Genomic DNA, 14,661 nt, shown 5'->3' with positions numbered 1-14,661 from the left:
TCCGTTCTTTCGTTGCCATCTACTCCCATTGTTTTACATGTCCTGGTACCCAGCAGAGGCTGACTTCATTCTACATACCTAATCTATTTAGTTTAGTTTTGCAATTCAGCACCATCTTTAAGGTAATGATGTTTATGTCGTCTTTCGGAGCCAAACTGCCATAAATAAAATGATTAATGACAAAAAAACTAGTTCTATCTGTGAAAAACCGTTAATAGCGGTAAAGAAAGGTAGGGCTGGACCTACAGATACAATTTAGATGTGTCAGTAAATAAACAAATAAAAAATAGTATGTTGAGAGTCCTATTTTGCTTAAAACGATATACGTTGTTGTTTAATTTCTACGTATTGAATACTATTACATGCAATATGGTTTTTATTGTTGATTAAAGTTTACACTTGCAAGACGTTGTGTTGTCAGTCAATTTAGCCTATTATTATTTTATTTAATAAGATTTGCTTCTATTCCACTTCTTCGGAGATTTATTTTCCTGAGTGTAGGTAGATGTATTGAGAGTTGGGTCAGTAGAGAGGAAAAGAGATAGAAAAACTTGAGATAATTTGGTAAAGGCTAAAAAGGCTAAAAGGCCTTGATTGTCTTTATGTTGTCGATATTGTTATATTTACATAATAAAAATTTAAAAAAATAAGCAAAGGAGAAATCTCACAATTAAAAATTAATATCCATTTATTTATATAAAAAAGGGCAAGGATATTAAAAGGAAAAACTAGTTCCTTACTCCTCTAGTTTCAATAATGATAAATAAAACTTTATATGTAAATTATATCGTGTGAATAACTCAAAACGGCTCGATAATTATATAATAAACAGTGAAGATTTAAATTACTTAATATAGAATTCCCGATATTATATTTTGCAATAATCGAGGACTATGTCTTCAACGATCATCCTTGTCCGCCTAATCTCGCTGGTTTTGCCTGACAATCGCAATTTTAATTATTTGAAAGAACTGCAAGACCTGGTAAAATTTCACTGTACTTGTTGTATAATTGTTTAAATTTCGACTTATTTCAATAATTACAGCTGCATATTTTAGCTTCTTAATTATCCCTACCTAATATGATAAGTTAATGAAAATAAATTATCACCCGACAACTGCCAGACCCAACGGACACAGTGCCGGTTCAGCATGTGTTCACCAACCCGCAGAACAACTCCCATCACCAACTTAACTAAATTAAATAACAATTGTTCTTCGGAAATTTCCGGGTATAAACCTCTTGAGTAACAAGAAGAAAATGTTTTCTTTTTATTGTAGGTCTTGAACGTATGTTGACTTGGTTCGTGCAATAATGGGTTAAAAGGGTTAAATGTTTTGGCTCATAATAATTATTTTGTAAACACTTATCACTTATGGACAAAATTAATGAACCACCCTTAAATATTAATGTATTTAGGCATATTCATATTTTGCATACAAATATAGGTGTTTGTAAAACATAAGACATTTAAAAATAAAATGTTTCTTACCATCTTAATTCTTCAATATANACAGAGAGATATATATATATAGAGAGAGAGAGAGAGAGAGAGAGAGAGAGAGAGAATAAATTTTTAAAATAGATATTTTTTATCCCCTTTAATACCGAGTATGCCACCTTTTGCATGACTGACGTTTGTTATTTGCCTTTGCATTCCTTGGTTTCTGATAAAATCTTGAGGAATTCTTTCACATTCATCAAGAACAGCCGTTTCCAACTCTTCTAGGGTGATAGGACCTGGGTTTTGTCGTATTGCTCGACGGTTAAGTTGGTCCCAAATGTGTTCGATTCTGGTCAAATCAGGACTCGAGCTGGCAACATCAAACACTCAATTCCCACCCTATTCAAGTAGTCATCCACAAAGGTTCTCCACGGGGTCTGGCATTAACCGGCATTAGCAAGAATCCCTCACCGATGTGTTGGGCAAATGGCACTACATCTTTGATCATGTCTTCTAAGTACCTCTGTGAAGTTAGAGATCTTCCTCCGACATCTTTACTGTGGGCTTCCAAAGAAACTCTACTTCCAGAACACCATTGACCCACAGAGGAATGCCACCTGACGAACTGCACAACATGGGGTGTACCTTTCTCCTGTGGGGTCTCTGTATGAAATCACGCCGATCTGAAGGTTTCAGACCAGGACATGTGGGAGCAGAGGGCAACGAGAGAACGGATGCCCATGCAAGGAAAGGCTATACCGTCATTAGGTCCTGAACCTTTCTGTAGCATAGGGATTCACACTATCAATGAGTATATTAGATAAATAGACAAAATGGTAATGAGTTAACAGTGGAAAACATTGGCCATAAACATTCCAAGAATCTTCTAGTAGACACTAACAGGATTCTTAACAGGACACTGCAGACTTTACGGGAATTAATGTGACATCTGCCCGAATCACGTCCGTTAAATGGCTTTGCATTCCTTGGAAGAGGTTTCTGAAAAAACCTGATGAATTCTTTCCCATTCTTCAACAACAGTCGTTACCAATACTTCTAGGGTGTTAGGACTTGGTATTCGTCGTTGTACTCGTCGCTTAAGTTGGTCCCAAATGTGTTCGATTCTGGTCAAATCTGGACTTCGAGCTGGCCATACCAAGCACCCAATTCCAACCTCATCAGGTAGTTATCCAATACATGCTCTATGGGGCTTGGCATTATCCTGCATTAGCAAGAATCTTTCCCCGGTGTGGGCCAAATGGCACTACATGTTCTTCGATTATGTCTTGTAAGTACCTTTGTGATGTTGGAGATCTTCCTCACACAACAAACAATTCGGTGCGGTCGTACAAGGAAGTGCCATCCCAGAACATCAATCACCCACCGAGGAATGCCACCTAAACATGGGGGCGTACCTTTCTCCTGAGGGTCTCCATATGAAATTACGCCCATCTGAAGCTTTGAGACCAACTCACACCTCATCTGTAAAGCGAACTCATTCCCTATCTTCCAATGTCGTCCAATTCATATGTTTTCGTGCTAATTGAAGCATGACCATTTTTCTGAGATGTGTAAGAAGAGGTCTGCGAGCCGAGTGCCGGGCCGCCCTGAGATTATTTTCGTAGAGCCTTCTTCTTACAGTCCTAGAGGAAATCGAAAAATTTCGCAACTTGTCTTATTAGATTTCTTATTTCATTTCCCCTAATGCTGCGGTTTCGTCGAGCCTGATGACGGATGAATCTATCCTCTCTCTCGTCTGTAGTCCTAGTTCGTCTCTGTCCTGGCCTTCTAATGTGAAGCCCTGTTTCTCGGAAGCTCCGAAGAACCTACTTAAGAACCTCTACAATAAGAAGAAGAGTGATTTACATGCCTGGCGACTTCGCGCTGGCTTTATACTTCCTCTAATAATGTTATGACCCTGACACTGACGTACTCACCAAATACCTAACTGGAGCCATTGAGAAGGTTTAAGAATAAGAAATTTAAGAATATCAAATAAAATCAAGAAAGGAAGAAGATTAACTGAAAGCGATCTCCAGGCGTATCAGAATGGAAGGGCATAATGGTACTTTTTGAGCAAATGGGATTAGTCAGTACTAAAGTAAATAAGGGAAGTAAAGAAACCATTATTTACTGTTTATTTGGACGATAGCTCCTAATTTCTAATGTGAAAAGATAATGGATTTAATTTTAAACTATTTAAATTGAGTGGTGCATACAATTTGTCCATCAGTGTATTATATTTTAAAACATTTTGTGCCTACTCCTACTAAGAAGCTGAATAGGTGAATAAAACATGGATATGATTTAAAGAAGGGATTATTGCAAAAAGGCAAATATATCTTATGCTTTCAAAATTATGTCTTTATCCCTGAAAGTATGTTATGTTATGTAGAACTCGCGTAGGTGTTTATGTCAAGACAATTGGGTCTGACGTGAGTTTTATTTTTGGAAAAGCCAGTCACTCGCCCTCAGCACTGTCGTAAAGAAAGCATTTCCCGTTTTCCCGTCGACCCAGGATTTAAAACGGGCTCGCCCACGGGGCGCGGGACGCCCGGGAAGGAGAAGAGCGAAAAAAGGATAGGATTCAAAAGAAGAAAACCGGTTTCTGGGGGGGCAGACTCGAGTGGGGCTGCCGGACGCACAGTCGCCAACGAGGACCGAACCTGGATAGGGCCGAGGTGTATCGAAAGAGGAAAACAAGGCAGGCAGTGGGGCTTTTTTCCGACTGAAAACAATTTTTCCTGGCTCCTCGAGCCAGAGGGAAAACCGCTTTGGAACAAAAACGAATTTACGACAAAGATCAGACGATTTTCTATAACACCTGCGCCCACGAAGGTTGTCCGTCTCTCCTGACCAAATCTGGCATTTTAGCTGTCAAGTCTGCTTTACACGAAGGTCGGTTTTTCCTTTGTTTCTAGTTTCCTACTCTTAGCTGTCACATTTCTTATAATTCCATATACCTACGATTACTATTTGACCGGTTTGCACTGCTTTCAATATAATATATTGCGATGTAAGATCTATTTTTTGGATAGAACATACATGCAAGATATTTATCTAAATGTGATTATACAAGTTCATTTATTTGCATTGTACTTCTTGCTGTTATGTTTCATTTGGTCAAATATGCTTTTATGTTTGTAGGGAATGAGATGTCAATTGATATAAGGAGATCACATTCCCGCACGAGTGATCTCAGGCCGGGCAGGGCCGTCAGTTTCAACAGAGACGTCCACGTCAAGAGATACGGTCAGTTCGGATTCGCCCTAAGATTCAAATTCGACTCGTTACCATCTTTTTTCTTCTTTTTTTTTGTCTTCTGTTTTACAGGCAACAAGAGGCTTGCGAAGATCGAAGAGAAACCCGAATCGGAGATGAGGTCGAGAGGAAGAGCGGACGGCACGGAGGACAGACCGAGGCGCGAGGATCCCTCGGAACATGGTGCACCTCCAGCCCAGAAGGACTCGATCACCAAAAAGATAAAGCAGTTCTTCACGATCAACAAGAAGCCCAACGACGACGTACGAACTAGATACAAGGAATACAAAGGAGAGGTGAAGCAAAAAACTTTTAAAGTCAATTGTTAATGTCTTTTGAATAGACTTCATGAATCTTGTTTTGTTAGTATATAATGACAATTTTACACATTTTTGATGTATGAGAAGGATGTCCATGTTTGATTTTTATCGAATGACAGTTTTGTCATGAAGAGTAGGTAAATTTTAACTTTGAGTTTGATTTAACCTAAAGTGCAGGGTTTTTAAATGCGCTTTTGACATGAGACGACGAAGAGTGAAAAAATGTGGGGGTTTCTCGCGTCTCGTTTTCCTTTTAAGGCGTTGACCCAGAAAAGCGTGAGGTCGGCCTCCGCACAGGGGGACAGGTCGAAGGACGCACGATGTCGAACCCTCTCGACTCCTGCAGCGGCGATACGTCGGTTCTTTTGTCTTTTAAATGATCCCGGAGCCCCGGATTTAAAAGATTCGGGTTCGAAAAGCAATTTCTGAATCATTTCTCGTCTCGAACCCGCGGGCGCGACCGGCGCTCCTTTTCCTCCTTGGCAACGCTTCCGGCAATTCACCATCTACCTTCTTTAAACGCGACGTTGAAGTTTGACAGACGTATAGAATCAATTTGATGATTCAAACGCAAATGGAAATCTTCCCATTGATCTGTAACCAACGCCAATTTGGACGTCTCAGAAGAGGTAGTTAACATGTCCAATAACAATTGTAACACTGTTCAACATTTTATGCAATACACAAGGAGTGCCCTTTCAAATCCTTCATTTTACTCTTCACTAATATCCTGCTAATTATATTCACATTAAGACGTCTTGAAAAATAAAAAAAGCGTAAAGTACCTACCGAATCATATAGCCCAAATATCCAACTTAGTCATTTCTAAGTTATGCATCCAAATTTCAACTGAGAAATTCGTGTATCGGCGCCTAAGTATCAATAGAAATGGACCACGACCTTTCAAAACGGTCTGTGATCTGTTCAAAGCGGTATGTGAACAATATAAACCTGCATACGAAATGATATTCATAAAGGCCATCCATGGATCATATGATTCACCACATCAGACACTTTTTCATTTTGAAGTTAAGAAAAATCGTCCGTGATTAATTTGAATCAAGACAATTGAAAAATCTTTATCACTTTAATAACATTTTCATTATAAGGGTTGATTACATTTTAAAATGAATATTTAGCTGTTCAAAAATGTATATGTACTAGTAAGTTTGAGGCAGCCAGGACCCAGTGATGAGTTGTAGCGCTATGGATGATGATGAGTTTAGTTTGGTGGTTTCTGATCGTCCTGACGAATGCGATTCAAAGTATGGTTGTTTCCATATATGTATGTCCTTTTTACAGTACCTTCCTTTTTTCCGGATCACATCTGAAGTCTTAAAGAGAAAAACAACGAGAATAAGCGGACCAGGCAAGTTCATGACACAAGGCAGACCTCAAAAAAATAATTTGTATTCCTCAATTCCTAAGGATTGAGAGAAATCGTCTGTTTTTAGGTTAAAAAAGTTATGTACGTTGAATTTAACTTTTTAACCATCGCGCACAAACCTTGGTACAACTCTACTGGGGAAGAGACTGACAATAGTGGTTTTGCTCTTTGTTCTAAATTTATGTTGTGGTGGTTCGAATCATCCTCGCCTGCCTGTTCTTGCTGGTTATCAGACGCGTAGTATCTTCATTGGTTGGCTGTGTGCTTTTATGTCAGTCGCGTCCTTTTGTAAGTTTGAAAAATGTGTAAGAATAAACAGGTCGACAAAACCATACTAATATGCAGTAAGTCAAGGATTAAAGGCCGTCTAACTACATTATTTATGATGTGATCGACGGAACGACTGTACGTGAACGATCTGCGAGATGTCCATGTGCCAAACATGTCAAACTGCTTAGGAAGGAAATTCATAGGTTTTCGAATGCTTTACGTGTTACTTATTGATATGTTGTTAGTTGAAACATAGAAAAGAGCCGAGTTGTTTGTTTTTCTTTGTTTTTGTTTTTAAGTGCCTCTTGGAAATACTTTTGTGAAATTTAATTCTCTTCGGCCATCTTTTTGCTCCTGCCTTTCTTAACCTATATCTTTTCTTTCTTTTGTCAAGCAACTAAAACGTACTATCAAATATCAAAAGAGTTTACGAAATAACACACGGTTATGCTTGTGCCGAGTTCCAAACATAAAACGACCACTATGTTAACATATAACTCGATTAACACGACTTTATCAAAAGAAACACCCTGACCTACCGCGACGACTCTCATTAGGGTATAAATAAAAGAGGCGGCCACAAGGCCTTCTGCACGTCCACCTGAGTTGATCTATTGTTTTCCTTTCATGTTACACTAACCAGCTTCAGGTTGTTAATCAACCTCCATAGCCTTGCTTAGAGGCTTCATAGTGTATGATCATCTTTCCGGCTCTTCCTCTTCTAGTTGCACGAATCTATACCTACACAAACCGTCAAAAAAAAACATGAAACGTATTCTGTAGTCGCCTTTCTCTTCCTGGCTGTATCTGCACGGTGTTTCTTTTGTTTGTGCTACCATCCGGTGCATGTGCCTTCTAAGACGAAAGTGCTCTGTCAGGAAGTAGTCTTGCGAATGGCCATTCTACGAATCTCTTCGCGTGCCTTTTGCCTGGGGTTTGTTCCACCAGGTTTTGAAGTCATTATAGATCCATTTTGGTGTGGTATGGTGCTAGGCCACAATAGGGTTCAGTGCCTAGAGAATTCGTATTGGCTCGTTTTTGGGCCAACATGTCCACTTTCTCATTGCACCCGCATGCCCTGGACCCTGCCAGTATCAGATCATTTGTGTTACTGACTTCAGCCAGGGGTTCCATACAATTTCATACGGTTTTCGCATGTTGCTAAGGCCTCCAGACTTCTCATAGAAAACGGCTATCTGTCTGGAATGAGTTCTTTGCTATTTTTCATTCCCTGGCGCAGTGTTGAATTGCTACGATTTCATACTGGAAAACTGTAGCGTATTAACATAAGTTTCAAGTCAATTCGGTCTTCGGATTCATCCCGAGGACTCCAGCTCCCTTGCCTCTACCAGTTTTTGAGCCGTCACTACCAGTAGGATTTTGCCTTCAGAGGTATTCCTTTGGCCATTTCTTCCTTTTCTGGTATACTTGTTGGTGAAGCTATATTTTGGAGCTGTAGCATTGATTGGCATGTCTAGTATGGCATATGCTAGTAACTCCTTCCTCAGTTTCCATTGTTCGTTAACATGGCCTAACCTTGCAGATGCTCCGGCTTCTCTTTCGGAATATGGAGGATTGGAACGTTTAACAAGACCTCCAAGGCCTCAGTTGGCGTAGTATTCATGGCTCCAGTAACACTAAGGCAAGCTTGTCTTTAAGTGCCATTTACCTCAGCGCCTTAGCCTGCAAATTCTTGACTACACCACGACCCATATGTCATGTGGCATTGATCTTATGACACAAGTGTAGAGCCATAGGGTCATTTTGGGGTTACGGCTCCATCCTTTTAACACACCTCCCCCAGGCAATGTCGGCTGTTTGGGTAGTTCCAAGTAGATGTGGATTACATGTAAGCCACTGGACTAGTGTGACTTCTAGATATTTAGATTCTTTGGAGAATGGAATCGTTGTTCCAGTAGACTTGACTTCCCCCCCCCCCAATGTCGAAATGCTTTTTTCTGTCAAAAGCTATTGATCAGGGACATGACATGCCACTACCTTCAATCCTTATGACAATTCTGGTCTGAAATACTTTGGCATCTAATATGTACTGCAACAATAACTGTAAGACAAGAAAACGTAAGAATAAAAAGGTGTTGAAGGATCAACTTCTTGCTTATAAGATCATTTGTGTTTAATTTCCTTTTCTTTTAGGAATACGACCGCGGAAGGAGAAGGGATTCGGCTCCCGATTCGAAAAACTCTTGGTTCAGGTCGTTGGAGAGGTCGAAGAGGACGGATAGGGTAATTGTGAAACATGATCCCACCTCCAATTGACGTTAGACTAACATCCAGAGCTTTTAGGACGATCCTGAACGCAAGAACCTGCGTTACTTCGGTGAATCGGACGCGGAATCCCGGCGGTATCTGACGACGGAACGCCGCCGAGGACGCCACCAGAGCGGGGTCGACGTCTCGACGACAGACGACGCGACGGACGCCGAACCCTCCCGGTACGACAGCCTCATCTATCTTCATGCGCCCCGCGTCCGAGACATACCCAGCCCAAGGCAGAAGACACTGGAGAAAAAGAGGCATCTGACCCGTTCCGTGAGCCTCGTCGGGCCGTGGACACCTTCGCACCGCCCAGTTAGCAGATCAGGTGAGAAACCTTTTTTCCTTTGGAAAATCTGAGAACACCTGGTACATGTTGGATTCGTAAAGTAACGATCACCATCACGTCATATGAGGACTTGTTCTATATGAAAATTAAGAAACACCATACACCTTTGATGTTTCAGTGACTTTAGTGACTAGGTGGATATCAAAATCGGTTTCTCACTTAATTTCTCTGACGTATATAAATACATAAAGGAAAATTGTTCCCCCCATAAAGACTCATAAATCCACAAGATATTCCTTTGAGTAATGAATTCCATCTAAGATACCTTCGCCCGTGAAAGCTCGCCCAGCAGAAAAGCTTATTCCGTTTATTTTGTGCGTGGTAATTTTACTTTGTTCTAATTAAACCCGTTTTGATTTTTAGGTGCGACACTCGTAGATTCCGGCACCCAGACGATCTCCAGGACGACAAAGGACAGAGTCCCGAAGCCGGATAGGCATAAACTCCGGGAGTTAGTCTTCACGGGGCCGCCCCTCGATTCATCCTCGAACTTCAGGGGAAGGGTGTAGGGCCCAGTGGTCGTGTTGCGACGTTATCTAAACAATCTAATCGTTATTCAAAATAAATTAAAAAATTAATATATTTAATTTAAATTTATTTAATGAAATGTCAAAACTAAATGGAATTTTTCAAAAATAATCGCTGTACAGAAAACAAAAACACTCTTAAAATAATATTTAATTTTAAGTAGATCTTTTTAATTTTTTATACTAGAGGATAGTAAATTATTGCCATAAATATAATTATGTTCTAATTTATTTAAACATTTCCTCATTAAACTGTACAAGCTTCCCGGCCACTTCATTTTAAAATAATTATGTTCCATTTGAGCTTTGGACAAACAATTTTTTTATTATTTCTCTCTTGTCATAAAACTTAAAGTTTGACGAACATGGATAAATGATTATCCACCCATTTATGGTTTTGTTTTGCGTCTTGGAATGAGATAAATAAACACCAAACGAATCGAAAATTTCCAGTTAATTTTTAAATGTAATCGGCATGAAATACAATTTTTTATTTAATTAATTAATTGACAAAGCTGGGTATGGTATTTGGTGGGGGGGGGGGTCTACACTGCCAAAATGACTGCGTTTGATCAAAAACCTTTTATTTATTTATTTTTATTATTATTCGAGGGCATTTCAACTACGAGGTTATATGAACCCTCATTGTAATTTGTATTTGTATTGAATTTGTAAAAAAAATGCTAAAAAGCCCATTTTAAAGTTCGTCGATTTTGAATGCGGGCCGTCGGATTCGAACGCGGGACCTTGGCCTTAGCTATGAGCACTATATCAACGACTAAACTAACACCCCTAATCAAAAACCTACAACTTGGTCGTTTCGGTTTATTTGTTAATTTAATTTGTAGTTTTATGAATTTTATTATTGAAGTATTAGTTATTAGTAATTATTACTGACGCAAGTTTTGTGTTTATAGCATTTGGCTTGGGTCTAAACGTCCAAAATCGGGGACTATCTTCGTAGGATAACAAACCAATCTTACCTGAGCCTTTGATTCTCTTTATTCTTATTTCTACTTTCAATTATTAACTTTTTAATTGGTATTGTTGATTCTTTAGCCCAATACAATTTTGTTTAAAGGTTTATGAGTAAACTTAAAAAACAAAATTGGAGTCCATCTACAAGTATTAAAACCATACAAAAACGATTTCGTTTGGTTCTATTAATTTTGAATTTTATCTTATCATTAGTTTAAATGTCGTATTTGCTGTCTATTGTGACAACTTCAGTGTTAATATTAACGTTCAGGCAACATTTGCAACTATTTCATGTAACAATTAGCGCAAAAATAGGTAGGATAGTTTAACGGCCTTTCTTGAAGTGATCATTGACATTTGACGGCAGGTTATAGCTTGTAGGAAATGTACCTACCAAGGACATGACTTTAATAAAGGACACGCCTTTGTAAATACCTAAGATCTTGCAATACGTGCACTCTCATTAATTATTTCCTTGTTATATGTTTTACCGTACTATTTTTGTTATGGACCTGCTACCTCCAAAGAACCGTGAATCTATTTATTATTAAGTCTATTTACTATTTCACTACTTACTATGTCACTATTAGTCTTTTTACAATTTCACGTATCTTTCTGATTTTATCCTTATTCTTAGTCGTTTGATTTTTGAAAATACATGCACTTACAAACTAGGATATTTGAAATATTATTACAAAACAAGTTATTTGTTGAGAATTACTAAATTGTAAGTTATCTTTTATTTTAAGACAGAAAATACCTCCCGCCTTCTGATTGATAGCCAACTTTGAATCCCTTTAAACAAAATCAAGACCATAATAAAAAGACACTGTTCATAAGATACTTCAATATTTCATTGAACGAGTTCGATATACACTCAAAAGACAAAATATATGTCTGTCTTTGACTTGCAAACATTAATAAAAATCGCGAAGCGTAAAATTAAAATAATGATCAACTTGTTTGTGCACAAATATAAGTTGACGGATTTTCCTTCCAAATGTACAAGACTGGAATGGGTCTAATGTACTCGGCAGTGGGCTCTGAGTTCTCAGACCCAACGGTCTGTCTTTGGGTGTTGAAATGGGATTAATAAAGATAATAAACCTCATCGTTTAGTAATGCCTGATCCATGGTAATATTAACTGTATGAAGTTGCAATACGGGAGAATGATTCAAACGTAAGAGAAAGTGTAAACGCTGAGTTCCTGGTTGATGAAAAGGAGAAGTGTCATGTACTTGAACCGCAATATTCGACGCAAGGATTTTTTGCAGGGGTGATGAAGATTACCCAGACTTTATGTGAAGAATCCGGGTAGCAGCAACAGCCAACGGGTGGAATAAAAGAGGATTCCTAGCTTGAACCTCGAGGAGGAAGTTAGTGATTGGTTCGAACTGCAGGAAAAAAGAGTTCACTGCCAAAAAAACTGTTAAACGAATTCGAAGCGAGCTTTTCATGGCTATATAAGGCCTACTTGGCCATTTCGCGTAGAAGACAAGGAAAAGAAGAGAACATCATCTTTTACATTAATCTGATATGCCAGAAAGGAAAAAATTTACGATTGTCTTTAGCAGGCGTAACCATGAATGGAAATGGTGTTAAGGATGAGTATGTCAAGATATTTCTGCTACAAGTTCTGTCAATATAGTTATCTGAATAGAACTATCTTTTCCAAAATGTGACCCTTTGCCAATTCTTTCAGACGTCACAATGTTCCACCGTTCTTGGGGTGGGTCTTGTCTAGCGTCAAAATAAATGGTTGAATATTTAGCAAGAATTAAAAGAAATCAAAAGGCTCGTTCAGTTGGCACTGAGGACTCTCATGTTTCAAACAAGTCCTTCAGAGCCTCTGCGAGTTTTCTTTCTTTTTCTGACCTTTCGTGCGTATTTTGTTTTAAACTGCTGCCATTCGAGCGTACGGATCTGGATACTGACTCTCTACTTTTAAATCTATACTACGTCGATATCCTAAATTGCTAGCCTCTCGCTGATACCTCAGGTTGTCAAAAACAGAATATAAACAAAACATAGAATACATCACCACAAACATAGAAGTCTGGCCACCTTCACTGATCCAGAGTACTCAATATCATCAGGGCGGGGTTGAACACCCATTCCTTTCACGCTAATACATTACATTCATTTCAATAAATTAACATAAACACAACCCCGATACAAACATAGAAGTCTAGTCCCATTCACTTCCCGAAGTACTCAGATTCCTCCGCGTTGGGTCAAACCCACTCCATTCTCGCTAATGCATTAATATCAAGTCAACACAGACACAACACTTACACATCTCAAAATTTTTTAAAATTTATTTCAGTCTTATTTATTAGATTTTATATTATTAATATTTTAACGTACTTCTTCAAGGGTACCTTTAAAGCCGACCTCACAACGCGTTGACATAAGGCGGGCATTTTGTAAAGCAGTGTGTTTTGATTGTGTCCACGAAACTGTGATGAGAACACAGTTTTTTTTAAACAAAATTTTATAACTAACTCTTCGACAGGGTATATCAACTAGATCCACTACATTTCCACACCCCGATCCACTGAAGAACCAATGGCAATCCAAGCGCTAGTTTGGTTATCCAGGTTACGGCGCATAATCAGATTGGTCGGATATGGATTCTCAACAGCATCAGAAAAAATTAACTATAAAAATAAATAAATCACAGCATGATGTACATCAGTGCTGACTCATTTGTGACTAAGCAATCACGAGTGAGAGTTGGTTTTTCGTCTTCTTCCATCCTCGCTATTGGGAAGACAACTATAGCAGAGTGTCATATGTGTTCCATTCGACTGCATTCCATCAAAGCTGTAGATTACTGGTGCGACGTTTGGCGATTTCATCTAGAAGAATTGATTTTTCGTATGCCATTACCCTTGATGTCTATGTAAACTCGATGTTTTATAACTTTGTATCGTTGTTCTCTCCTTCTTAAGGCATTAAGTTCGTGCTCTGACTGTCTCGTCGGCTGGTATGATCAAGTCCAGCTAGGATACCTTTACTTCCCTTCACGTCCTTACGTCTTTTTGAGTTTCCACATTATAATGAGGTAATATTGGGCCTTAACTCCAATCAATTATTCCTAGTGGGTGTCTTTTCCACAAGGCCATCCCATTTTGGTATGGATTTTGCTCATCCCTACACAAGGGGTTGCTGAATGGCCAAGTCGTTTCGGCTTTGAGTTATGCTTCTTTTAGCACACTTTTACCACTTTTTTCTGAATTGGAGTTTCTGTTTACTCCTCTCCTTTGGTTTCTATCCTGGACTTTTTGTTTTTTTAAATTTGAGTTGAAATAACAGAACTTTTATTTTCTTCATTTATGTGGAATCCAGTCAGAACACCAACTCGGCATAATACCACAAACTACTAACTGAGATCACGTGGTATCAGAAGGTTCGTCACAACTTTTAGCCAGTTGGTCTGGATTGCACAACACCTTTACCATAAGACTGGAAAAAGAAAGGCAATCAAAGCATAAAAAGCAATATTATGTGCTTGGGATTTTTCGGGCTACATCGTTCTGGGAGATAACGTCTTTAGCCTTCAGCGTTTGGACTTTTTTGGTTGGGGCATGGAAGTCGGAAGAACGCTGATAAGATGAAAGTAAGTTGTACAATGGAATTAAGCGATTGTAAGTTTTTGGGCACATCATTCTAAGATCACCTCATCATCCTACTCACGCCCTACAGATTTCACTCTCTAAGGTCACACGGATTCAGAAAACCAGAGAGGTATTATCACTCTTGATAATTTTAACGAATAGGCTAATATTTGCTCATAAAACTCCTTTCTGCAAGAAGAAAAGAAAGAAAGAAGCTGGTGAGAATTAGT

General features: G+C 38.8%; 1 protein-coding gene across 1 annotated transcript; it reads left to right on the top strand.

Annotated features, from left to right (window-relative positions):
* Positions 1 to 4,069: 4,069 nt before the first annotated feature.
* LOC106672061 lies at positions 4,070 to 9,915 on the top strand. The gene is made up of 6 exons (XM_014403166.2): positions 4,070 to 4,342; positions 4,592 to 4,696; positions 4,778 to 5,001; positions 8,837 to 8,926; positions 8,987 to 9,284; positions 9,669 to 9,915. The coding sequence occupies exons 2-6, from the start codon at positions 4,600 to 4,602 to the stop codon at positions 9,812 to 9,814; spliced, it is 855 nt and encodes a 284-aa protein (XP_014258652.1). The 5' UTR covers positions 4,070 to 4,342; positions 4,592 to 4,599; the 3' UTR covers positions 9,815 to 9,915.
* Positions 9,916 to 14,661: the final 4,746 nt, after the last annotated feature.

Source organism: Cimex lectularius, unplaced genomic scaffold (assembly GCF_000648675.2).
Source record: "Cimex lectularius strain Harlan isolate CLEC.00 unplaced genomic scaffold, Clec_2.1 scaffold170, whole genome shotgun sequence".
In the NCBI taxonomy this organism is placed as follows: domain Eukaryota; kingdom Metazoa; phylum Arthropoda; class Insecta; order Hemiptera; family Cimicidae; genus Cimex; species Cimex lectularius.
Note: the sequence above shows the minus strand (reverse complement) of the source record. Positions and strands in the feature narration are given on the sequence as shown.